The sequence below is a fragment of the Mesoplodon densirostris genome, chromosome 4 (assembly GCF_025265405.1).
Source record: "Mesoplodon densirostris isolate mMesDen1 chromosome 4, mMesDen1 primary haplotype, whole genome shotgun sequence".
Lineage (NCBI taxonomy): Eukaryota > Metazoa > Chordata > Mammalia > Artiodactyla > Ziphiidae > Mesoplodon > Mesoplodon densirostris.
The window spans coordinates 170,143,321-170,169,836 of NC_082664.1; the positions used below are offsets into that span (position 1 = coordinate 170,143,321).

The 26,516-nt window shown below is 39.3% G+C and overlaps 1 protein-coding gene across 3 annotated transcripts in view; it reads right to left on the reverse strand.

Moving 5' to 3' along the window:
* The window catches only part of NEBL (nebulette), a 348,466-nt gene that overhangs the window by 21,535 nt on the left and 300,415 nt on the right, over positions 1 to 26,516 (reverse strand). The window contains exons 17-26 of one of the 3 annotated variants that reach the window (XM_060095441.1): positions 24,104 to 24,208; positions 22,434 to 22,526; positions 19,111 to 19,203; positions 16,254 to 16,346; positions 14,569 to 14,661; positions 13,195 to 13,287; positions 11,844 to 11,948; positions 10,695 to 10,866; positions 9,466 to 9,558; positions 8,076 to 8,225 (exon numbers count right to left, since the gene is read on the reverse strand). In XM_060095441.1, coding sequence (XP_059951424.1) covers positions 8,076 to 8,225; positions 9,466 to 9,558; positions 10,695 to 10,866; positions 11,844 to 11,948; positions 13,195 to 13,287; positions 14,569 to 14,661; positions 16,254 to 16,346; positions 19,111 to 19,203; positions 22,434 to 22,526; positions 24,104 to 24,208 — 1,090 coding nt within the window. The remainder of the gene's footprint in view (positions 1 to 8,075; positions 8,226 to 9,465; positions 9,559 to 10,694; positions 10,867 to 11,843; positions 11,949 to 13,194; positions 13,288 to 14,568; positions 14,662 to 16,253; positions 16,347 to 19,110; positions 19,204 to 22,433; positions 22,527 to 24,103; positions 24,209 to 26,516) is intronic. The other 2 variants (XM_060095442.1, XM_060095443.1) reach the window with 2 other exon arrangements.

The window sequence follows — 26,516 nt, forward strand, 5'->3', positions numbered from 1 at the left end:
TCTACTTATATGAGGTACCTAAAATAGTCAAACTCATAGAGCAAAGAATAGAATGGCAGTTGCTAAGGGCTGGGGCTTTAAAATGCTCTTTCCTTATTTTTACTGTTAGGTATTTTCTATTTTCTTTCCACTCTTGAAGAGGCAACTTTCTTTCTCTTTCACCAAACCTGTACCTCATCTACTTTCCAATACCTCTTTCAGTACTTACTTCCCGGGCTTCCCTGGTGGTGCAGTGGTTGAGAGTCTGCCTGCCAATGCAGGGGACACGGGTTCGAGCCCTGGTCTGGGAGGATCCCACATGCCGCGGAGCAACTAGGCCCGTGAGCCACAACTACTGAGCCTGCGCATCTGGAGCCTGTGCTCCGCAACAAGAGAGGCCGCAACAGTGAGAGGCCCGCGCACCGTGATGAAGAGTGGCCCCTGCTCGCTGCAGCTAGAGAAAGCCCTCACGCAGAAACGAAGACCCAACACAGCCAAAAATAAATAAATAAATAAAATTAAAAAAAAAAAAAAACTTACTTCCCATTTCCCTCATTCTCCCAGTACAGTAAGTGTAGTTATGTTATTCCAACTATCTAAATGGTAATCACAACTGAGACCTTTATTATATATGTGTGATTGGAGCCATTAGATTATTTTGAGCAAAGATGTAATGGGATCCGGTGCAAGTTTTTAAGGTCACTGGCAGCCAGGTGGAGGCCAGACTGATGGGGTAAGAATGGAATTACAAAGACCAGGAGCTGATTTCCATGATCTCAAGGAGACAGGATGGTGACTCACTCGGGGTGCAGTGGATGTGATGAGAAGTGGCTGGATGGGGGGCAGATACATTTTGAAGAGAGTCGACAGGCTTACAGATGGATTAGACGTGAAGTGTGAGAGGAAGAAAGGTAATGGGATGATGCCACAGTTCTTGCCTGAGTAGTTGGGTGAAGGATTGTGTCATCAGCTGAGATGGTGAACAAAAGCAAGAAGAGATGTTTGTTTGTTTGTTCGTTTTGTGGGGAAGACAGGAAATAAAATTTTGGTTCCAGACCTAAGAGTTAAGATGTGTATTAAACATCCAGCTGTTGGCTATTTTGTCTGGAGTCTGGGAGTCACTAGAGTTTTAGTGTTTCTGCTCTTCTACACAAATGACAAATGTCAACAGTAAGAGTGGTTGTGATGTTTGAAATAAAAATCCACAATGCTGTCTTCTACACTATTAACCCTTCCAGAAGACTGATAAGAAGGCCTTCTGGTTGTTTGATGCCCAAGGAGTCAAGTCTCTTGGTAGAGTCTAAATCATCCAATGCAGACTGGATGATTAGACAAGCTCCCAAAGTGGATTAAAACTTCCAAGGCAGAGACTCAATTACCTACCAGTCTAGGTAACTGGTCCTCTAAATAGCCTCTAAATCTCCTGCACGATAAAGCCCAAGGAAAAGTTCCCAGAAATCATATTCAGCAGAACCCTGTCTCTGAAGAGACACTGGCTCAGCGCTGCCCACACTGTGGTTCTGGCCTTCCTCAGCCCATCTCCTAGACACACAGCCCCTGGGCTCAAGATATGCCAAAACACACCAGGTTTCCAATGTGCTGTGTTCTCTCTCATATGCTACCTCTCTTCCTAAAACACTTCTTTCCCATTTCTCTGCCTGGCTAATTCTAACTCTTTATATTACTCTATCATAATGCCTTCCTGAGCACAATGGATTTATGTATCTGGTTCACCCACTAGAATGCAAGTTCTCTGAAGACAATAAGTATATTTTTTATTTTTGTTGTTTCCAGCATCTCACACATATGGGAAATACTGGATAAATATTTGGTGAATAAACAGATGGAGTTATGGGTGTTTACCATGGCTACTGGCTACCTAATTGGTGCACTGCCCTCTCGGCACGCCTATGGATGATAACTGAGAGTTCCAGGATGTACTGAAGCATCTCTTGCAACCCAACCTCTTTTGAGGACATATTACATGGGATGGGGTGCTATAAGTACAGCACAGCTGGACCTGTCCCAGCACTCAGAAACTTGTTTTCCACCAGTTAAGGCAGGACTAGGTCATACCAATAAGATTCTTTCACAGCAAAATGGAAAAGTTCACAAGGTTGGAACACTGACAATGTCTGCTTTGAAAAGTGCATCTGGTTTTCCTCCCCATCACACCCCCATCCTCTTTATGCTCCAGAGGAAAACATAAAATACCTGAAGCAAAACTGAACACAAGTTCAAACTGAGAAGGGTAAATATTGGGTGAGATGGCAAACACATGAAAGTACCAGCAATACAAAACACTGTGAATTAAGGAAAACCAAAGGAATACAAAGCAGTACCAGAAGGCAAATACATGTTGCTGGTAAGTGACCAAAAGACAAACACAGAGATCAAAGAAAACCTCACAGTGAAATAAGCAGAAACCATCAGGATTGTTTCCACTCAAGAAACTGTGTGTCAAATGAAAATAAGTTAACCTAATCTAATACCAGAAGGCAATAAAGATAATTTCAAATAATACTATTCAAGAATCAAAACAAAATTAGATGAAATTTAAATAAAAGCCTCCTTTATTGAATCGAAGTAACACAGTAGATATGGAAAATGCAAACCCTTTGGTAATGTAATACCTCAGAAAGTAGACCAAAAACTAAAGAAAGCCCAAAATAATCACATAAGACAATGAAAATATTCAGCAATCAAAGCAAGATGGGAAAACATCATGAGAAATGCATAACTAAAACAATGATAAAAATGTAAAGGAGAAGGCTTTTATGTTAATGCTCATGAAAACCAAATGTGAATGATGAAAACTTTGTACTTCTGCTTCAAGGAAATGAGCTGATTGTTTAACCCTTTGTCCTAACAAGCTAAATTTCCTGTAACTCAGAAAAAAGGACCCTGAAACTGTGACTCTCATAACTGCCCAGCCATTTAATTCAAAAAGTAAAACAGGTCACCTTCAGGACATAAACACATTCTCATACATAGAAAGAAGAGAAAGAAAAAGGAGTTTATTTAATTTATGGCACTTAGCTTAGGAAATGTAAAGTATCTTAGAATAGAAAAGCTACTTGTTCTACATCCTTCTTGTTACAGATGTGGAATCCAAGCTTGATAAGGTTAGGTGACCGCCCGAGAACCCAGACCCAGCGGTGGGAGAGCGGGATGGTCTCTTGCCCCCGCACAGTGTTCTGTCCACCACGGGACCGCGCTGCCACACACGTCAAAGGCGGGAAGACAGCCCAACATTAAAGGACACCTTTCTAGGACATAACACATTTTATCATATAAAATTCCAATCTAAATTTAAAGAAATCAATAAAATCTGGAAAAAAGGCTTCCCTGGTGGCACAGTGGTTAAGAATCCGCCTGCCAACGCAGGCGACATGGGTTCAAGCCCTGGTCCAGGAAGATCCCACATGCTTCGGAGCAACGAAGGCGGTGCGCCACAACTACTGAGCCCGCGCGCCTAGAGCCCGTGCTCCGTAACAAGAGAAGCCACCGCAATAAGAAGCTCACGCACCACAACAAAGAGTAGCCCCCGCTCACCGCAACTAGAGAAAGCCTGCGCGCAGCAACAAAGACCCAATGCAGCCAAAAATAAATAAATAAAATAAGTAAATACATTTAAAAAAAAATCATATTAAAAAGCTATTAATGAGATTTTAAAATTTTTTTGTAAGAAAAAAGATGGCATCTCTCAATACGAACATTACCTGTTTTTCTTCATCTTACCACTAACAAGTATTGTTCTAAAATTCTTTCCAATTTCTAGAATAGTATTTAAATAAATGCATATGATTAACTAAGGACACTAAAGGTTTTCATCAAACAGCTGTCATCACCATGAAAGTTTCCTCCTTCTGTGGAGTCACTCAGCACCTCCTTACCAGGGCCCAGTGTAATACACATTTCAAAGGGGACCCCAAATTTCAAAGCAACCAAGACATCATGGATACTACTTCTTTGCCTCCCGACCAGAAAAGAAAATACCCTGGGAATGTTTCCATTCTAGGGTTTTTTTTTTTCAGCTATGCTTTAATGTCATTGGAACGCATCAAAACATCATCAAAACAAAAATGGAAGAATTTTCTTGAAAGGCTTCCACAATAGAATTTTAATGTTTAAAAGAACTCACATGTATTTGTATATGCAGTTCTAATTTTTAAGATATTAATTTTTGTATACTTACAATATTACAATAATACAATGTTGTATGTCAATTATATTTCAATTTGTTTAAAAAGTGAAGTGGCATGAGTGGAAAAAAATATTAATTTGACCATTTCATTCATTCACCAAATATTTGTTGAGTGCTTATTCTAAGAGCTGGAGATAGAGTAGTATACAAAATAGCCAATATCCCAGCCACTGTGGGGCGTCTATCCCAGTGAGGCAGAGGCAGACAAGCACATAAACAAATAAATACATATTTCAGGTGTCAAGTGCTATGAAGAAAGAGTAAAGGGCCAGACCGAATGGGAAGGGGTGCTGTCTTATCTCTGGTAGTTAGAGAGGGTCTCTCTGATAAAGTGACATCTGAGCAGAAACATGAAGCAAAACAGATCCAGGCAAGCACATGCCTTGGGTGTGGCAGGAGGGCGAGTGTTCCAAGCAGGGGGAACAGCAGATGTGAAGGCCCGGGGTGGGCGCTTTCTTGAAAGATGTGAGTAAAGCGGGGAGACCAGGATGGTGGGAGTGGACAAGTCTAACGAAAAAGGCAGCAAATGGTTCAGGGCGGCAGTCAGGGCCCATATCAGGTGCAGGCCCTGTAGGGCAACGGTAAGGATTGAGGTTATACTCCGAATGAAATGGTAGCAAAAGAATGACATGATCTAACTTGTGTTTCAAAGAGATGCTCTGGTTGCCACGTGGAGAACAGACCAGGGCAGAGGGTTGGTGGCTCAGGGTGGCAAGAGCAGAAGCAGAAAACTAGTCTGGAAGCTTCTGTGATGACCCGAGGGAGAGAGGGCAGTAGCTGAAATAAGCGGCGAGGGCAGAGGTGGGCACAAGGGGTCAGATTCTGGCTATATTTTTCCCGGGAGAGCTGACAAGATTTGCTAACGGTTTGGATGCGGATGGGAGTAAAAGACAAGCGTGGAGGATGATTCCTAAGGGTTTGATGTCCATATCTGGAAAGCTGCAGTTGCTACTTAGCAAGCTGGGAAGCCTGGAAGAGCAGCAGATGTTGTGGGGAAGGTGGGAAGGTGGTTTTGGACTTATTAGGTTAGATGCGTCACTGATCATTTGAATACAGACAGACATAAAGTACCAATCAGTAGAATGTGATGTGCTTCACTTAAAATAAATAAAATTGGGAGCATATTCCCAGGTATTCGAAAATCTTTTTGAATTAACTCAGATACCCTGTGGGTATGCCACCACTTGTGTTAATGTTATAAAACTTATTGGTACATCTTTACTTTTGTTTCATACCTCAATATCCAGTTTCCAAAATTGGAAATGTCACCGAACACAGGCCTTGTAACAGGTAACTGAGGATGACAGGTTATAAATGCCTCTGAGGAGTCAGCTTTTCTTACAAGGCATTATTTAAGCTACTGAGATACTCCTTCCTGTCAAAAAATCTCCCCCTACCACCTTCATGGAGTCTGAAATTCCTCCACTTTAAAAAATGTAATCATTCCCTCTTAACTATGCGTTACTCTTCCCCAAATTCTTGTATAAGTGCAAGAATATTTATGTGTACTTTCTTTTAATGGAGACATTTTCTTATGCAGTTTGGCATAGTGTAGGGTCCTCTTGCTAGAAATACTTAGGAAGATAAGGAGTGGTGGCTTGAGAGGAGAAAGAGGAGATAAAACAACAGCAGTAGGTTTTTAGAATGCAGGCTTAGAGGAGCCAGTGGAATTGGAGATGCGCGAGCCTGGCGTGGAAGGAGCTGGGGAACCTGCCAGAGGGGTCTCAAATTCTCCTTCTCTGCATAGATTCATCCAAGACCTGATCACGGACACAGGTGATGACTTCTGCATTTATCTGCAGTGCAGTCTCCTCCTGTGGACTCTGACTGCCTGCTCGATGCCTCCATTTGAATGTCTCTTTGATGCACCACTTCGGTGCTCTGTTCTCTCAAGGAGAAACATTATTTTCCCAAATAATGTTTCCCAAAGCCCCTTTGGCCTAGTTAACTTCCATTTAGCATTCACATCTCAGCTCCAATCTTCCTTCCATGGGGAAGGCTGCCTTGACATTGAAGCCAGATGGAGTCCCCCCCTTTGTGGCCCCCATGGCCTCCCCTCAGAGCACTTACTCAGTCCATAATTATATATTACTTGGGTAAGTATCTGCTCAATGTCAGGGTCCCCCGCCCCAGACTCCAAGCCCCTTAGAGCAGATGCATATCTCTGCTGCTCAATGCTGTATGCATTGCCAGATCCGAGCTCTTGGCTGGTGTACAAAGAGCACTCAAACGTTTGGTGAATAAATGAATGAATGCCTTGTTTGTGTGTACAGACATGAAGTAAAAGGGTCCCTGACGAAGCAAACACTAAGGTGCGTCGCATTTGCGAGAGACATCAGCTCCAGTACACTGAACTAAGTAAAGTTAAATAAGGTTGATCGAAATTTGTTCTCGTATTTGCTTTGGGTTTTATTTATCTCATCAGGCATCAACATTATTCTGTACCTCTAGAGCCACAGAGGACACTGAAGGGAGAAATCAACAACCCTAAGTCCAAAAAAAAAAAGAAAAGTTACTGAATCCTTTGTTAGATAAGCAGACACATGTCTGTAGTAGTTGCCAGAGGTTGGGGGGTGTGGGAGATAGGGAGAGATTGGTAAAAGGGTACAAATTTTCAGCTATACAGTGAATAAGGTCCAAGGATCTAAAGAATAACACAGTGACTATAGTTGATAACACTGTATTGTATAAATGAAATTTGCTGACAGAGTAGAACTTAAGTGTTCTTGCCAAAAAAAAAAAAAAAAGAAGAAGAAAAAAGATAAATCTGTGAGGTAATGGATGTGTTAATTAACTAGGTGGGGGACATCTTTTCACAATGTACACATATATCAAACCACCACGATGTACACTTTAAATATCTTACAATTTTATATGTCAATTATACCTCAACAAATCTGAAATTTAAGAAAAGAAAAACCTTTCTACCAAGGTAGGGCCAGTCTGAATGTATAATTTAAGACGTATTGACTATAAATGATTTTATTCTCATAGGTGTTTTCCTATGAATGCAAAAAACAATTACTCAATTACAAGAAATTTCATAGTTTCATCAGGTCCTCAGTCCCATTACATTTTCCAAGATGCTGAACTGCTCAACTTCAAAATCTCCTGCCTCAGGGATTTGAACACTATGGACTTTGGCTGAAAAGGAAATTCAGTTTTCCTTTTGTTCTGTGCTTGCTACTCTCTCCCTCCCCATGCCACTAAACCGTAGCTATACCTCAGTCTCAACCTTTAACAACAGCTTTATCAGAAGGAGTAGTTAACATCCAAAACAATTTCAACTACCAATTTCTAGACCTAACCCACCAGCTTGGATGCAGAAAACAGGAGAAGGCAGAGGAAAAGCATGGTTATATAAAATACAGAGAAGATTATTAACAATCAGCAGTATTTTCCATTAAAAAAAATCTCATATCCCAAGTACATACCCCATTTCTTTTTGGCAAGATCTAACTCCGTCTGCAGCTATATATCAATATTTAAACACACAAATTCATAGCAACCTCTTAGCCACTCAAATATAACCATAAGATTGATTTTCCTTAATGGAAATCAGATACAAACTCTGCAGAACTCAAGTTTCCACTCTGGCTGTGTATATCCATCACATACAACTCCTGTGAAACAAACTCACGTGGCAGATCCCAAGACCCTGTTGTCATTAAAGATCCATTTGTAGCAAAAACAGTGAAGTAAGACAGGAAAAACAAGCATGCAAAAATGCAAATTAGTAGTTAAAAAAAAACAAAGACTCAACTTTCTAAACATAATTTAAAATGTTCAGATACACCCAGGCCAAACGCTTGTGCAAAAGTGACAAATGTGTTAAAGACACGCTTGTGGCACATTAAAAAAATTTCTGAGAGTGGCTAACGTCTGATACCTCCTTCATCAGACGGTCTTGTTACCTCACTGCAGCACGAAAAGCTAGGGTAAATCTCGGATATTTCTGATTTGTCATCTCCCAGACCTGTACCAAAAGTACTGCTCGAATGAGATCGAGACCGTTGTCTCCTATAATGATTCGCCTTTTCTATATTGGAGGAAAAATATTCATACTTGTGATTAAGTGACTTGAAGAACAAAGGAAACAAAAAAATTACTTAAAAATTTAACAAGGAAGAAAAATAATCCCTTATTAAATTACAATCCAAAAGCTCAGGTATTAGAAATTCTAGTCACCTATTCCCAAACTTCAGCACACATTGCATCAACTATATAAATGACTTAATGATCATTTATACTCATTTTTTGTCTAAATTTTAAAGGAGAGAGGAGGGATGGGAAACTGACAAGAACTAAGAAAACATTGGCAAATTAGTAAACTTCTATCAAACAAAAGGTGTGGTTATAAATAATTCTTTTCAGATATCATTAAGGATACAGCATTTGTTGCCTTTATTTTTAGAAAAGTAAACACAATTTGGCTGATTATGTGGATCAAATTAACTATACAAATATTAGAATCCCTACTTTGCCTTGGGCTTTCAATTTTGTTAATGTCAACAATTAAACGTGGAGTTAGAAATCAGGGGGCAGAGTAAGACGTAAATGATATATCTATTTATATTTTTAAAATACTTGCGTAACTGTCAAATCTTCGGTTTGCTAAATGTGGTCTGAAAGTCTGAAAAGTCAACCCATGCTATCACTATACCCAAACATCCAAACCATTTGTGTTTTGCTTTTAATTATAAACATGCAGTCTAAGTTAAAAGTCAAATAAACTTCCTAGGTAAACTACAAATTTTGCATTTTCTAAAAACTCAGAGATAAATTTTAAGGATACTTGAAAATCTATTTTAAGACATTTATGATACTATATAGAAAATCTCCCCACTGTTTTACATAGAATTCTTTAAATTAGTCTTTAAATTAAAGAACTATACCTTTAAAATGTTGTGTTTTTCAGGAAACAAATCTCCTTTATGTCTTAGCAGTTTAGTGCAGTCCAAATGGCTGCATTTGAAAGCCCAGAAAACCTCTAAAATCATATTCACTAATAAAAAGGAGATGTAAGTAAGCTCTAGACACCTTTAAAATAAATCTAAAACAAACTAATCTAGGATATATTGAAAAGCCCTTTTGCAAGTTTTGTTTTCATAAATGATTAACGGTATATTAAATAGCACAGCAACTTTTTCAGTTTTTCAAATCCCAAACTTAAAAATGTACGCTACACAAACGGCACAATGAACCTCCACAGCTCACAGTAGCTTCACTTTGAGGACAAAACCACGTAAATGGGGAGGAACTCAAAATGTAAGCAGTACCAGATAGCATATGTAGACTTCTAGACTGAATATTGTCTTCCAGGGGATCAATGTCGAAGATGGAGCCAGGATCTGTGCGCCAAACTTTGAGGTCTTTTACCCAAGGAAGAAATCAACAAATCAAGAATGAATAAAAAAATAGTCAGCACCCAAGAGAGTCAAGCAAAAGTCTGAAAAGGGGCGTATGCAAAAAGCAAGCATGTAATAGGCAAACCCACTGTGCAGCCTACTTCAGAGAACAAAGGGATATTCACACTCACTGGATTTGCTAAGAAAACTTTGTGATCAAATTTAAGTTGCCTGGTTCATTGACCTTCCACAGGGAGCCTGTGAATCATCACCCAACACACGTGCTCGCCAGACAACTCCCCGCATCCCTGAACCCTCACCACTCGTGCTCTCCACACACTGAAACAGGTAAAATGTTGGGTTAAAACTCCTGATTAAGGACATGTGAGTAATTCATAAGAAGCAACTAAAAGGTTTTTGTCTAAGAAAACAAAATAAAAATCAAAAACTTCTCCCCCTACAACAGAAACAAATGTTGAACAAACTGAAAAATTAGTAACTTTCCTTTCTAGCCCTGCCTTAGATTTTAGTATAAGCCTTGCTCTGGCACCATTCAACACTATGTTCCTAAGATTTTTCCAGGCTGACAAGAAGGAACAGCCTTCTTGAGAGGTTCCTTCCTCTCTGATTTGTGAGACTTTCAGACAGCTCTCAATTCTCCCAGTTCAGAGATAATATTAAAAAATATATAAGCTATTCATATTGCGGAAACCATCAGAATCTCTCCGGCATGTCTATTTGCGGTAAAAGGATGTAAATGGGATTACTTCTGTTATGTCACCCATGCAGACAATGTCTGCAGTACAATTATACAGTACATAAGCTAAAGGGAAACAAAAACATGGCTCATCCTTCATTATCACCCATGTCTGATATTTGGGCTTCTTCTTTGCATAACAAGTAGGAACACTCTTAAGACCAGAAGGTTATTAAAGACAGAGAACGTCCAACAACAGAAAATGGATTTGCAATGATACCTGGCAAAGGCCATGAATCCCATCCAACATGGCGCAAACAATATTACCTGTGGTCCACTTTCACCTGGGCACCACCTCAAGCATTTGAGGAGGAGTCCAAAGAATAAGGAAGCGAATTTTAAAGCCAGGGCAAACACGATCTTTTTGACTGTGCAGACTTGCCAAGGAGGCCCGTCAGCTTACCAACGATGATTCCAGGTCTCCTGTCCATCTCCACGATGTGAGGATGGACACCTTTATAGGCGGCATCGCTGACGACCTGGGTGTTCTTCCTCACTCGCTCTGTCACAGGGTCATCCACAACAGGAGTAAAGCCCCTCCCCTTTGTCTTTTCAAAATCTTCATGATATTTCACCTGAAAAAGGGAAAAATCATATTAACTCAAACTGAAATTTCCTGATTGTTACACAACTCACAAAATTTTGATATAACGACAGTTGTCACTGTACCAGCTGCATCGAGATTATTTTCTACATAGATGTATCTTTTCCAATTATTCCAAAAATAATGTCTGAAACTTCAGTTTCCTAGCATCAGAAATCAAGCTGACATTTTCACAATGTTTTTCATCATTATGGTTAGCAGCTCTTTTAATATACAAACCTGTATATCAGTAAGAAGTGTTAAAAAGATACATTTTTAAAATCCTGGTTACTTCCTAAAACAAACTCACTTAGGTATAAATTAATATCCTCTCTCTTAAACTTTAGTATGCAATAAAATGATAAGGTATTTCTACACAATTATTCAAGAAAGCCATATTATTTAAAATTAGATTGAGAGTTACAAATAATTATATATATATATTTTTGTATATAATTACAAAAACATATATATATTTCAAAACATATGTTTTTCATGTTCTGAAATTGGATTAGGGTGATGGTTGTTCAACTCTGTAAATTATACTAGGAACCATTGAACTGTATACTTTAAATGGGTGAACTTTATGGTATATAAAATATATCTCATGAAACTGTTTTTAAAAAATACATATTTTTATATTCTTTAAACATGTAAACACACCACAATCAACCTTAAAATTAATTGAAAAGAAGTCCAACCAAATATCTTTCATAAAGTACATTTACAGTAGTCACGTTAGAAATAAAAACACACCCAAAAAATCACTGAGAAAAATTATTTTATTAGACTGAATATTTTCATTACATTTCAGTGTGATTAGAAAGCTCCCCCCAAAGGACGGGCCCATCAGCCTTTCCATGCTTTGTTAGTTATCCAGATTAATGGTGAACAACGCCATCAGTGCATTGGGTGGTGCCATTCCTTAGTATGTTTTAGTCACAGATGGAGGACCTGGTTGGACCCTACCATTGAAATATGATTTTGAGCTTCTTTGACATGTCTGAGACCAGGTGTATCTAAAATCAGACTTGGTCTACCTTTCATCTGTCTCTGGTCCTGGGTATATTTTACCTGCAAAGTAAATAGTAGAATATACTTAAAAATAAGACAATTATAATTGAAAAAAATTACATAACTTTTTCAAGCTTCCCAAGTGAGTGAAACATATACAACGAATCGTGAATTACTTCCCAGGTAACTTGTTTGGTGAATTACATTTCGTTCTAGAATAACAATCTAAAATTTTACTCTCGATGGTCTCCTTTAAAGGCTGCAGCCAAGATGACCTAAATCTCTCCACCAACTGAAAACAAATGTGTGAGTGACCAACATCCACTAACAAGGTGTCAGTAAAAGTGGTTATCACACCTAAACAGGGAAAATCCAAAGCTAGATGGAACCTAAATTTATTTTTCCATTTCTCTATTTCCCCATTTCCCACCATAACACTGGAAGAATGCATATGGAACATCCCTCTATTTCCTTTTATTTGCCCACTGCAGAGGACAAGAATCAATAAGTAACAAATTTAGGTTCCCTCTAAGCAGCCACCACTTAAAGGTAGTTTACGTTGAATACAATCAGCATCTCTGGACAGAAATACCACTAGAGAGCTGTGCATTGTAAAACCTAAATGCTGATTCCTAGGCATAAAGCTCTTTTTGACATCTGACCATCAGAACACTGCTACTTGTGAAGCTGATTATGTGTAAGATTAGGATACCAATTATTGCAGACCTGAGGGCATATGTGCATTCAGAACGGAAGCCCTGGTATTTCCTAAGAGAAAGCACACTCCCTGAATAAGACACCGATGTGCACCAAGGGACTTTAATGAGTAACTGAATTCTGTGTTAAATATACTTAAAGATTTTTTTTTCCCTCTAAATCCTTACTTTGGAGTAATGAGTCATTTCTTATTTTGTTTTGCAGAGAGGATTTAACAATCCACATTCAATGGAATACATCTGCAAAATAACAATTGTTTAACTTACACATCAAAGACTTTACTACTCTCAAAGACACTGGCTAAAATAACATGAATCATTGTTTAAATGAACATAATACAGTTTAAAACAAAACTTTAAATGTAAGTGTTGGTCACATCTGGAAATATCAACAAAGAGTTGCAGGATAATATAAAGTTAGACAGTGGCAGCTTTTGGAAGTCATCTGAAATAATGCATGTACTTATTGCATATAAGACAAAGGTTTCTTGGAAATCGATTTTATTTTCACAAGGAGAAAACAGGTCTGCAAGTAAATAATATAAAGGACGTGTCCTTTGCGATAGCCCCAAGTGAACAAAACAACTTGCCGAACTTATATTTTCTTGATTCTTCTTTACTCTTTCCATTTCAGGAGTTATACTTAAAGCCGTGGCTCTTCCCAGATGACCTTTATAATAAACCTGTCATTTCAGAAAACAAAAAGAAGAGCACTGTGAATCAATTCACCTAAATAAGAGTCTCATAGTACTTATTTTAACGAGCTAGCCAAGGAAAGGAAGCTATGGAAAAAAAAAAAAAAAGGATGTTATCAGAGGTTTAGCCATATTTAAAACGCTTGCATCTTAAATCATTCTATTTTAATTCATCCCATAGCAGTGAACCTCTGTGAATGAAATCACTATTAATGTACTCATTATATGGGCATACCGTTGGTAAAGCTGTAATAAGCATTTTATCACAAAGGACTATGATATGGAATGTCTTCATGGATATTACTTTAAGGTACTCTTACCTATACAGAATGCTGCTATACTGTTATGGCTTTAGTAATTAACTGCGGCAGAACTTTTGCCAGGATGCCTAAGTAGTAACCACAGTCATCCATGAGGCCAGCATTCTTCTCACTGCTCCATCCCTCCCTTCTCCAGAATCATGTTCCCTTTTGAGAGTAACAGAGTTACATCAACTGTGACTCTGAATATACTGGGAAAAAGTGAGCATCTACTTCTCCAAAATATAGCTTTTTCCTTTATAATCTGGTCAAAAGGACTTTAAAGGCTTGAAGAATAAAAGATTTCTTTGAATCTAACAGATTTCCAAATTTCCTCTTCCAAAGAACCCAATTTATATGTTAATGACTGCAAAAAAGGATTCTCTCAGGGAACTGCATCCACGGATTACATAACAGAAAGGAGTCAGAGCAGGCCAGGAGTTGGTGTCTGAGTAAAAAGTGACAGCCCCTCAACAAGTGCCCCCCAAGTGGACCCGTCCCATGTGACCTATTCAGCCAGGCACACTTTATAATTTTCCCCCAGCATCATCCAAAAATAAAGTGACAACAGCTGGGAGTGGGAGATAGGGCTGGAAAGGCTACAGAACAAGAATATGTATATATATGTAGGAAAGGGACTGGGAAAGCATATTTGTAGGGCCAAGATGCCTGAAGCTGCCACTGTAAGCCTTTGGGGCACCACAGAAACCACAAGCATGAAGGAAGACCAGATAAGAGGGATGCACAATAACCTGCAAACAAAAATCACGCTGTAGTCACTGGGAACTCTAGCAGGGAATGCCTGGCTGGACCCACAATACCTAAAACCCTGAAACCTTTCCAATAAATTGGCAGCCAATTGAGAGCAGAGTATCAACTCAAGGTCATGAAAACTTTGTAAACACGATGCCTTCATTGACATGTTGACAATATGTTTGCTCTTGTAAGAAAAAAGTTACTAAGATCACACATTGCTGAGGTTCTTCTGGTTTTCTTTAACCCTCTTCAGCTCCGGTGGATCAGAAATTGCCGTTGCCTGTTTAATCTCTCCTCTGTATTTTACCTATGGAGGATAAATAAGACTTTTAACAAACAGTAGAATGGTCTCCACCCAAATAGCAACAGAGGATGAGCCTCAAGATTAACCCTAAGTTTTAAACATTTTTTTCCACAGTAGATGCGTGTCAACCTTTCAGTTCAAATGCACCTGGATTCTGATTCTTTTAACTTAGCAAGCACGAAGTGTTGTTGTGTTTCTTAAAAATGATTTTTAAAATAAATATATTGCTGTTCAATACCAAAACTAATTGCAAATGCCACAACTAAATGTAATGGAAATATAAGGGGGAAACATTGTAATGAAATCATTACAAGAGAACTATAGTGAAGTAGCCATGGCGGCCTGGGAAGCTGGCTTTACTCCCATTCTGACCCTGGAGCCTCCACCTTCAAAAGAAGCTGCAGGTCCCTCACTCCTACCATCATCAGGGATCTCGTAAGGATAAAGCAGTCATCAGCCTGAACTCAGTCTTCAATTTTAAAGTCTCTCAAAATTACCCGTTTTAGAAGAAGGTTACTGTTTATAACGGTAAAAGTTCCATAAAAGGGTGAAAGAATGGGAAAAATAACTATTGGGGGACACATCTGAAAGAGATTTCTGAATTCAGGAAGGCCTGGGTTCAAATCCCAGCCTTGCTGTCACAAACCGTGGGTTCCCAGCATGTTCTCTAACTCCTCAAGCCTTAGTTTCCCACACCTACAAACCAGGGGAGTAAATCGTGCCAACCTCACGGATTTATATAAAGCATTTAGCACAGGGTCCACATTAGAGGGACCTCATGATTCTTAACTACCATTGCTTTATTAGCAATAGATTGCTGACTGATTGGATAATGTTTTCTGTTTTATTTATAAGGTTCCCTGCCCTGACATTATGTCTTAGAACCCCAGTCAAGCCAGGTCTTCTTTTGCCTTATGCCAATAGACAATTTGTTTTCTCAGATTGACAACAGACCCACGATACTACTCTTTAAATCTGCATGTGGTTTTAGAGATTTACCAACTATGAGGTCTTATCCATCTTTGTGTACCAGTGACCAGGCTAATGCCTGGCACGTTGCCTAATGAAGTTTTCTTGAATAAACAAGCAGGACTGAAGGATAGCAAGACAGTCCCCAATTTCCTGGACTCACATGAGAGGTCTACTGTCCCAGGCCCTCCATATATGACTGTGGAAAAGGAGCAGTCAAGATGTAGAGGGTCTAATGCTTTTCAGAAGGCGTTGTAAAGAATGAAAATATATACTGTTTGGGCTTCCCCGGTGGCGCAGTGGTTGAGAGTCCGCCTGCCGATGCAGGGGACGCGGGCTCGTGCCCCGGTCCGGGAAGATCCCACGTGCCGCAGAGCAGCTGGGCCCGTGGGCCATGGCCGCTGAGCCTGCGCGTCTGGAGCCTGTGCTCCGCAACGGGAGAGGCCACAACAGTGAGAGGCCACAACAGTGAGAGGCCCGCGTACCGCAAAAAAAAAAAAAAAAAAAAAAAAAAAAAAAAATATATATATATATATATATATATATATATATATATATATATATATATATATATATATATATATATACTGTTTGGTAAAATATAAGAAGAAACAGAAACAACTTGCCGTGCTCAGCTGCTCCTGGTTTTTCCTCACTCTCTCTATCTCTGGCGTCGTGCTCACTGGAGTTGCTGTGTAACATTGCTCTTTGTACTGGAGCTGAGAGACAAGCGCAAAACAGTGTGGGATTATGGGAAGGAGGTGTGAGCTAGCACACTGCAACTGACTACAAGAAACGTTGCACAGTGACAGAGCATTCATTAGCTAAAATCTTCATTAGGATTTTATAGTGAAATATGCTTTGCTAAAAGACTTCGCCATCACAGTGATCCCAGATCTAAGCTTTTTCTGGCCCAAATGTTTTGAATTCTACCTTGGGTTGTTATTCTTCAAACTGCATAATTTAGTGGTGGCCTCTCTGAGTTCGATCTTATCAGCAATGATAAATGATCCCTTCTGTGAGCTCACAGCATTAAAGCACCGTTACCAGATGACCATTTTATATTTAAAAATTAAAATTCTGCACCCTTATCATCAGAAACGAGGCTTATGCCAGTCCTATGCCTGCACCTCACTGAGTGGCTGTCACTGTGTAAAGAAACCCTGAACCTCAAAGTTTCCTCCTCTACCAAGTTCCAACATTAGAAGCCCATGCTCTGGCTAGCATTATGGAGATATTTCTGACTGACTGCATCGAGGTGCTCTTTCTTAGCTGGGGGATCAGACCCAACGTTTGTGGTCAGCTTTCCTGGCAATTCCACAACACCCCAGGAAATAAATGAGGATCCAACGCAGAGAGATAGAATGGCATGTCCATCAAATGAATTTCTGACAGGTAAAAGGAAAACTAGAGGTTAAAAAAATCCCATTATAAGGAACTCCACAGGGACAGTCTTAATGATTTTTTGCAGTTTAAATTTAGTGTTAGAGAATTTTTTTTTTGTAAGACATCACAAGGCCTACAGGGCCTGCAGATAAAATGGACTTGAGATGTACACCCTCAGCAGTGCATGTGCAAGTGAACAGATATTTGATAAGCCTGGAAAATAAATGAAAAAGGGTCAGGTCCCTGCCAGTGTGATTTCTTTCTCTGTGCTGTGGTATGCAGTTTGAGAGTTTAGGCAGATTCTGTGTCGGATAACTGCCTGAAGTGAGGAAAGGTCCAGTGTAATCTCTACTGATGGCAGGATACAAAGAAAGATTACTCTGGGCTGAGTTCAGAGGAGAAAAAATTGTTGAACAGCATTACTGATGTTGAGAAACTGTTGTAGCCAATTTCTAGTGGATATAAGTTTGGGGACATAAATTTGATATGGAGACTCTTCATGTATTGCATTCATCCACTCACAAACATGCTGAGTGCTTTACAGGCAATATCTCACTTAATATTCTAGTCTCTGTTTGATAGATGAGGAAACTGAGGCTTGGAGAGGGGTTGGTAGCTTATGAAGGTTATACAACAGGTAGGGTCTGAAGCTGGGGATCAAACCAACAGTCCAGGGCCCACGTTCTTCTCCACTACTCCAGTGTTATCCAAACTTCCACCATGTACACACACCACTTCCCATATGACATGCCAGATATCACCTGTGCTGTGATTTATAGTATTTTCTTATTAAATTAACTCATTATTATTTTCAAATAGTTATTTTAAGGGAGTGTTATGTTTCTATGATAAATTGAAAACTAGTAACCCTTCTTTTAGGAAAAGGGACACATTATGACAATCTCTAGGCCATACTGAGTGAAGTCAGTCAGACAGAGAAAGACAAATATCATATGATATCACTTATTGTGGAATCTAAAAAAATGGTACAAATGAACCTATTTACAAAACAGAAATAGAGTCACAGATGTAGAAAACAAACTTATGGTTACCAAAGGGGAAATGGGGGGAGGGATAAATTGGGAGATTGGGATTGACATATACACACTACTATATATAGAATAGATACCTAATAAGAACCTACTGTATACCACAGGGAACTCTACTCAATATCTGTAATGACCTATATGGGAATAGAATCTAAAAAAGAGTGGATATATGCATTTGTATAACTGATTCACTTTGCTGTACAGCAGAAACTAACACAACATTGTAAATTAACTATACTCCAACATAAAATAATTTTTAAAAAAAGGACACATTAAAACAATTTAATCCCTAAGTCAAGGCCAGAGCATCAGCAGCCACCGTGTGCATCTGAATCACCATGTCAGGGCACTGGCACTGCCAACAGCCTCCTCACGGCCTGAATTATAATTTCTCTCTCCACCACCTTTCTCCTGCCATCTTCCACCCCAAGTACCCATCACACTAAACCTTCCCCTCTTTGAACAGATCTTGGATCCTGAACACATTCAGTTTGCACTGCCAGGAGGGCCCTTTCTCACGAAATCCACCCCAAACTTTTATCAATTCCTCAAGATCTAACTCAAATGTTACTCTTTCTCCAAGGGTTTCCCTCTCTCTCACTGACATAGCCTTCCTTCTCTGCATTTCCCCAGCACTTTGAAAACAGTATTATTACTAAATATTAAATGAGATATTACATGTAGAGAACTAAAAAGCGTAGTAAACACTCAGTAAATGTTAATTATTGTTATAGCACTTAATGCACTATTTTTATTTATTGCCACAGCTGTTCCTCCTAGAGACCCTGAGAATACACACAGCCCCTAAGACCTTAACCTCATCTCTGAATGCCCCCAAGAACAAGAACAGAGTAGGCATTCAATACCATGTTCTTTAATAAGCAAATACACATGCTTGGTGTAATGCTACCCCAACATAAATATGTGTGAAATCTTATCTCCACCTCTCAGGAACTGGCCCTCCTACAATGGTAGTCATCGTAGTGGGACTTCACCCGTACAAGTGTCATGCCCACAGAAAACAATACTTAAAGGAATATGATCACACATTGCTGATGTTCTTCTGGTTTTCTTTAACTCTCTTGATCTCTGGTGGATCAGAAATGGCTGTTCCATGGTTCATCTCTTCCTTGTATTTTACCTGCATGAGTTATTTTTTAAAATGTAAGTTTTATTCAACACAAGTCTTAAAAATTAGTTAAGAATTCTTCATTTGTAACTACTGCATAGTTGAATTTTTAATTCCAATATTAATTTTCCTTCAGTGGGAACACAAATTTTTATTTCATCTGGTGCTTTCAGGACTCCTTTATCCTGAAGTACAAAGAAACCCATATCTATTCACCTATCCATCACTGAAGAGGTTTTTTAATTAAAATAAGCATATATTGCTTGTGAAAATAAATTTTATCATCAGGCAGATGCACCAAAATCCTTGGAAATTGTCTTAATATAATAACTTATTATTTTCTATTATTTCTTATTATTTTCTATTTGAAAAGCAGTTTGTATTTATTAACATGTTAATTGAAATTCACCACGTATTTAAAGGCAAAAGTCAAACTGAGTTAGTTAAACTGGAAACGCTGCGTATCTGACCGAGAGTACCCAAATGATCCAGAATAAGAAAAAATAAAAGAAGGGAAAGGGGAAGGTGGAGGGAAATGTACTACAAGCAGAGGCCACTGAGTGCTGATCGCTATAGATGGGCCAGTGGCAGAAAGTCAGGAAGTGTCTTCTACCCACACAATCATGTTATGTGAAGCCCGCCTATATCCCGGCATTTGCTTCAATCAAAAGCTCCTCGTTCAAGTCTATTTAGAGGAAGATCAACCAGACAAATGATAATGCCAACACACAGTTATGCCTGGGACAAGCTCTTTAAATTTTTGAAATGATTAGTGATGCTATCATATCAGGTGGTATTTTAATATGTGTAAAATTCATGGAAGATTGGATTCGAGAAAAAGGACACACACATATATGTACGGAAACATAGGTTAGACTTAAGAGGCATATGTTGAAATTTAGCCAAGACTAAGATCTACGTAAAACATCTTTTAGAAATCATTCGGTAATGTTTAAAATGATTAACGCTGAAATCCACACTGACAGTCATAAAGAAACGATACCCAAATATCTTTGTTATCATCTATATCTTCACATCTGTACATTTAATATGAGATATGAGTAACAACGTCAATATTAGGCCAGATCCAAAACAGTTAAATGGAGAGTACATTGAGACAGACTACCTCTAACTAAGATTCAAAAGGAGTTCTTAACAGAGAAAGCTAATAGCCAAAAGACTTTTACTCTGGAGGTGCAAAATGTCGAGATCTTTAAATGTTAAAGAATCCTATCTTGGTTTGACAGATCTAGCTAATCTTGAAAGGGCAACTTTGCATTTGAATACTAAGCAGGAGTTTAGCGCCCAACCTCATAGAGATACAGAACTACTATTGTTTGCTAGAAGGGGCAGTGGGATGCTGGGAGATGAAATGATAGACTGCACTACTTTCTGTGATTTTCCTCGGGTGAGAAGCTAAACATGATTAAAGATGAACATTTTTGTTTTTCATACGACTCCAAACTAATCAAAATGGCACAGTCATTTCACTGTAGGCAATAGAATTGCACAGTACAGAACATTTATAACATTATATACCCCAGTACATTGATGGGTACATTTCAAATATTATCATTTGGAAGTGAAGGAAACGACCATTTTACATTTCTCAGCCGAACGAATTTCTCCACCAGACTCTAGTGTCGCCTGACACAGGCTCTCGCCGTGGCGGATCGGAATCCTCATCGTCAGGTCCTCCTCCTTATGCTTTCCTCAGGGGATGGCTTCATTCATGCTACAGGGATGCTAGTGCACTAGGATTCTGCAGGTTTTTTGTAAGTTCATTTTGAAGTCTGTTTACCACAGCACTACCTTGCCTCTCCTACTCCGCCTCCACAAATGCCAGTGCACACATATTCTAAGATGCCAGGTAACCGTCAGAGTTCCTGACAGAGGAGTTTAATCAAGGCAGTTCTACTTGGATGACTTCAAGAAAACTCTGCCTCTAAGGGTGAAGGTGAAGAGAAAGGTCAGGCAAGGGCACTCGAGGAAAGAACCCTACTGAGTTCCTCAGCAAGAAGCTAAATACAGTAGGCCCTCCACTTCCTCAGTGTGAAACCGTGGATATGGAGGGCCAACAGTAAGGCAGCTGAGCATCTGCAGATTTTGGTATGAATGTGTATGAGTGTGTGTGAGTGTGGGTTGGTGGGGCTCCTGGAACCAACGCCCGTGGATACCAAGGAATGACTGTATAACAACTATTTCCAAATACGCCTATTGGTAAGGATAGCAATTATCCGTTGTAAAGGTCAAGCACTGAATGAAGAAGTTTTTAATTCATAACATTAAACACCTCCTCTACCCTTCCCCCAAGCTCAAAGGGAACTGGGGGTGGGGAGGCAGGTAATTTATTTTACAAAATTATAGTGAAGGTGTGTGCTTTCCTTTGCTGGAAATTAGAAGAAGCAGAAAGCGAATGGGGCCTCTTTGAAACCTTCTCTTAAGCCACCAAATGAATGTTCTAGGGCCTTTAATCATTCTGTCAGGGTAAAATTTCTTTCCTCCAAGTTGTGGAAAGGTATTGAAATTTATCCTTTCTCTGAAAAATTTAATACAGTTAAAATTCTGTTCAAAAGGGTGAAATCTAATCCTAGATTTCATTACTGTACTATTAAAGTGATCTATCTCTTATGCACTATGATATATCAAGATGAAATACTGCTTTAGGTTCAAGGGAAACAAGGCTACAGTTTCCTTCTGAAAGTTAGACCTTTGATATTTGATGAAATAGTGTTTCAACAAAGTGAAGAAAAAAAGGCAGCCAGTTTAGTAAAGAACCAAAAACATTTATCTAGCTTATGTTTGCTTTAGGAAAGGATGATTAATGCTATAGAGAACTGGGGGCTTCCCTGGTGGCGCAGTGGTTAAGAATCTGCCTGCCAATGCAAGGGACACGGGTTCGAGCCCTGGCCCGGGAAGATCCCACATGCCGCGGAGCAACTAAGCCCATGCGCCACAACTACTGAAGCCTGTGCTCAAGAGCCCATAGCCACAACTACTGAGCTCACATGCCACAACTACTGAAGACTGCACACCTAGAGCCCATGCTCTGCAACAAGAAAAGCCACCGCAATGAGAAGCCACCGCAATGAGAAGCCCGTGCACTGCACTGAAGAGTAACTCCTGCTCACCATAATGTAGAGAAAGCCAGCACACAGCAACAATGACCCAATACAGCCAAAAATAAAAACAAATAAATAAGTAAATAAATTTATATTAAAAAAATGCTATAGAGAACTTACTGAACTAATATTCTGCTGATTTTTCTTCACTCGTTCAATCTCTGGAGTATCTTTTACTGCTGTGCCAGCTCCTACTTCTTTCTTATAAAATACCTTTATTATAAGAGAAGGAAAAGAATAACTATAAGCTTATTAGAATTCAAGTCCTAGAGATCTGATTCTTGAAAAAGAAAATTTCTCAGATTTTAAAGTAACGTGAATACAGCTTCTATTTATGAGAACCAATGTCACATTAATCAATTAAATAATCCATTATGAGAATAAATGCAAAACTTTGGTTTTGTATTCCACAATATTACAATAAACACCTACTACCTGTTCTAGGGTATGCTTGGTAACTTACAAGGCTGCAGATTACTTGCTCTAAGAATATAAATCAGCAAACTAGAGTTTCCTTCTCAAATACAAATATATATCACATGTATTTGAGAAAAATCAAAGGACATATTAAAAAAGCTCACTAAGCAGTTATCATTTAATTCAAAAACAGCATGAAGTTTTAAGCAACTGCTGTTCTCCAAATGAGAGCAAAGATGATCTCGTTCTCTTCAAAGAAAACATGAGCTCTATCTTCAACATCAACACTAAGTCAGCCTATTTTCCTTATCTTTCCACTTATTCCTTAGACCTTCCCATGTCTCCCCATCCCTACCAATACCCACCCCTTTCAAACCCAAAGCAAAAGAAAACACAAAGTGTCCTACAGAAAAATAGAATAATTATAAGGAAGCCACACAAGGACAGAATTACTCCCTCTCTTGACATTTGTTAACCCGTAGGTCCCGTGAGTGTGTGTGAGTCAGGGTGGGGAGAGGGGGGCCCTGGAACCACCAGGACCAGTGGGGGTCAGGAGAGCAGGACATGGGAGATGCTCCCCTGCAAAAGCTAGAAATCTGGGAGACCGTGGAATCACAGGAGACAAGGGCCATACTGCCCTCCTCTCTCATCGTCTCCTCCAGCAAGGTTTCTCCATTTCTTAGCACCGCCTGCCTGTGAAGACCCTAAAGGTACCTGAGCAGCATACCTGGAGGGTTAAGAGCTTGCCAATTTACTAGAAGTAGAAAATAGTCCAGAAATCTTCAGAAATAATAGAATTTATATTTTTAATAACACATTTGCTTAACTACTAAATGAGTTCATTCTACATTAAAATATTAGCTGTACCATCCATTTTTATTTCAGAATTCAAGTTTATATATCCCTTAAACATAAGCCCAATATCTTAATGAATGGTGCTGACAAAATTCCTATGCCTCAGAACAAAAATATGAAAGTTTAGGAACTGGTACAAACTGGTAAATCCGTAAGTATATTATCAATGTAAATAATCAATGACCAGGAAGGAAATCACTTCATATGACTATTTCATCTTCAAAGTAAAATCTGTGTGGAAGATTAAGATCTCTTTCTTGAGTGAAATTTTAAAATTCAGTTTAAAATAGCAGTTGCTTGTACCAAAGAAGGAGATATGAATTTGTAATTCTACAACAATCACGATAAATTATAAGTTTTAAGAACATTTGGTATTCTTACTATTTTAAAGAAGGAAAGATATACATTTGACAGAAAATTCCAGCAATGCAGCCAAAAATCAGACAATGACGGAAAAAGGCCCTCCTTACAAAACATAATTTCAAGGTGGCAACTGAAAAGAAATAATGACTACTCACCGCACTAATGTTTTGTTGAGTTGTCTTAATTCTCTGGATTTCAGGAGTATCTGCCACAGTAGAGTAGCTAGAAAGCATCTTCTCTGCCTCATCTTTATACTTTTTCTAAAATTATAAACAGTGAATGTGAATCCGAAACTCTGTGTGTGCATGTCCAAGAGAGACAGAGACAAAGAAAATGGTACTACTTTTTCCAACTCTATTATATACCACCTGGCTCTAAATTATATCTTAGGATTCAAAGCAGTTGTTGATGTGCTTATGCAATAGTAAAAATAAAAGCATATGCAAACAGAGTAAGCAAACAGTCTAGGAAAGCACATTCACCTCCACTCAGGCAATGGTTCCCAACCCAGATTATTCAAACGCCCTGTGAGGGCTTGACCTTAATAGCATTCCTAAGCCTAGAACCTACTCTCTCAGGAGCAGTCCCAGTTCCTGTTCAAAGTAGATCTTATAACTCCTACCAGTAACCTGACTCTGTTTGCTTACTTGTTTTCATGCTTCTGGATTTATGCTTTGCTTCCTACTTCAGATAAAGATACATTTGATTAAGGGAAAGGTACTAGTATTTTGTAGTGGAGACTGAAATCTCAATTTTGTTTCTATTAAATGTACTCTGAGGGCTTCCCTGGTGGCGCAGTGGTTGAGAATCTGCCTGCTAATGCAGGGGACACGGGTTCGTGCCCTGGTCTGGGAGGATCCCACATGCCGCGGAGCAACTAGGCCCGTGAGCCACAACTACTGAGCCTGCGCGTCTGGAGCCTGTGCTCCACAACAAGAGAGGGCGCGACAGTGGGAGGCCCACGCACGGTGATGAAGAGTGGCCCCCGCTTGCCACAACTAGAGAAAGCCCTCACACAGAAACGAAGACCCAACACAGCAAAAATAAATTAATTAATTAATAAACTCCTACCCCCAACATCTTAAAAAAAAAAAAGTACTCTTGAGCTCTGATACATCCCGGGCAATACCTTCTACTAGTGCCAGTATCTACATAGTATTAGGTATTGTCCTAAATACTTAACACACATTAACTCATTTAATTAACCCCACAAGCAGATACTATTATTATCCACTCTTACAGATGGGGAAATTTAGGGATTAGCTAAGAAGTGTCATAACCAGGATTTAAACCCAGGCACTCTGGCTCCAAAGTCAGTGAAGGTAACTGCATGGCATACCGATGCTTGTTAGGAAAGGTAATTCCTGTTCATGTTGAAATGCACCACAGCATCGTTATACCCTTTTAAGTATTCCATTGTATCCCAAATAACTAAAACTCCTTAAAATCAGATGTACCCTTATCATACTCAAAAAGTCAACACTGTTAAGTTAAAGCAGGAATTCTAACAGCTCAGGCATCACTTCCTATGGGAAGCTTTTACTCTTGATGTCGTTACTTTCTGGTAGGATATATCATAGTTTGTCATACCATATTTGCACGATTATTTGATTATTAGATTAGCCTGTAGTTTCCCAAAGGCAAAACCATGTCTAATTTGGCATGTAAATGGGTGCTCAGGAAGTATCTGCTGAATGAATGAATGAGCTTGGCAACTTTTCTCCCCTAACTCAAATGGCCATATGCCCATTTTAACTATTTATCTATGATTTTAGTCCAGCTGATATAGCTAGAGCCAACTTCTCCAAGCTCACATGCTGTTACGAGACACAGAGGACAGATGAACACACACACTTCAGGACCATCCCAACTGCTTTGTCATGGAGAAGGCTGAGAAGCAGGCATATCCTCTGATACTTGATTCTGGCCTCTTGATACCCTTGAAACGGAGCAGGACCCTATGGGGCCTTCCCAGGACAGATTCTCCTCCCCCATTACCTTCACCTGCCTCTTGTCTATAGAAAAACTTTAGTCAAAGAATAAATTTAATCAGAGAAATTAGAAATACAGAAACAAAGGTAATCAGTCAAACAAGACCAAATAATAATTTAGTCATTAAACAAAGTCAAGGACCCTTAGTTCCTCCTCAAGGGCTGTAGATAATATTCTGAGCCATATCCTTTGAACTGTTTTGTAGATACTGAAACCCCCACCAGGTGGAAGAAGTGAACTACATGATGACCAGACTGTAGCCATGACGTAAGCTGCCACAATTCTGAGAACTGGACTCAGGGAAATTGGAACAAACTGACCTTGGAACTGAAGATTGATTGTACTTAAAACAATCAAGATGATGCTGATCAGACTACTAATGACCAAGGTCAAGATGACTGTCAGAGCTGACTGTGCTGCTCTGCACACAGCCTCCTCCCTCTGCCTATACACCCCTGAAACTCCCCTTTAAAAAGTCTTGCTCCTGGGCTTCCCTGGTGGCGTAGTGGTTAAGAATCCACCTGCCAAGGCAGGAGACACAGGTTCGAGCCCCGGTCCGGGAAGATCCCACATACC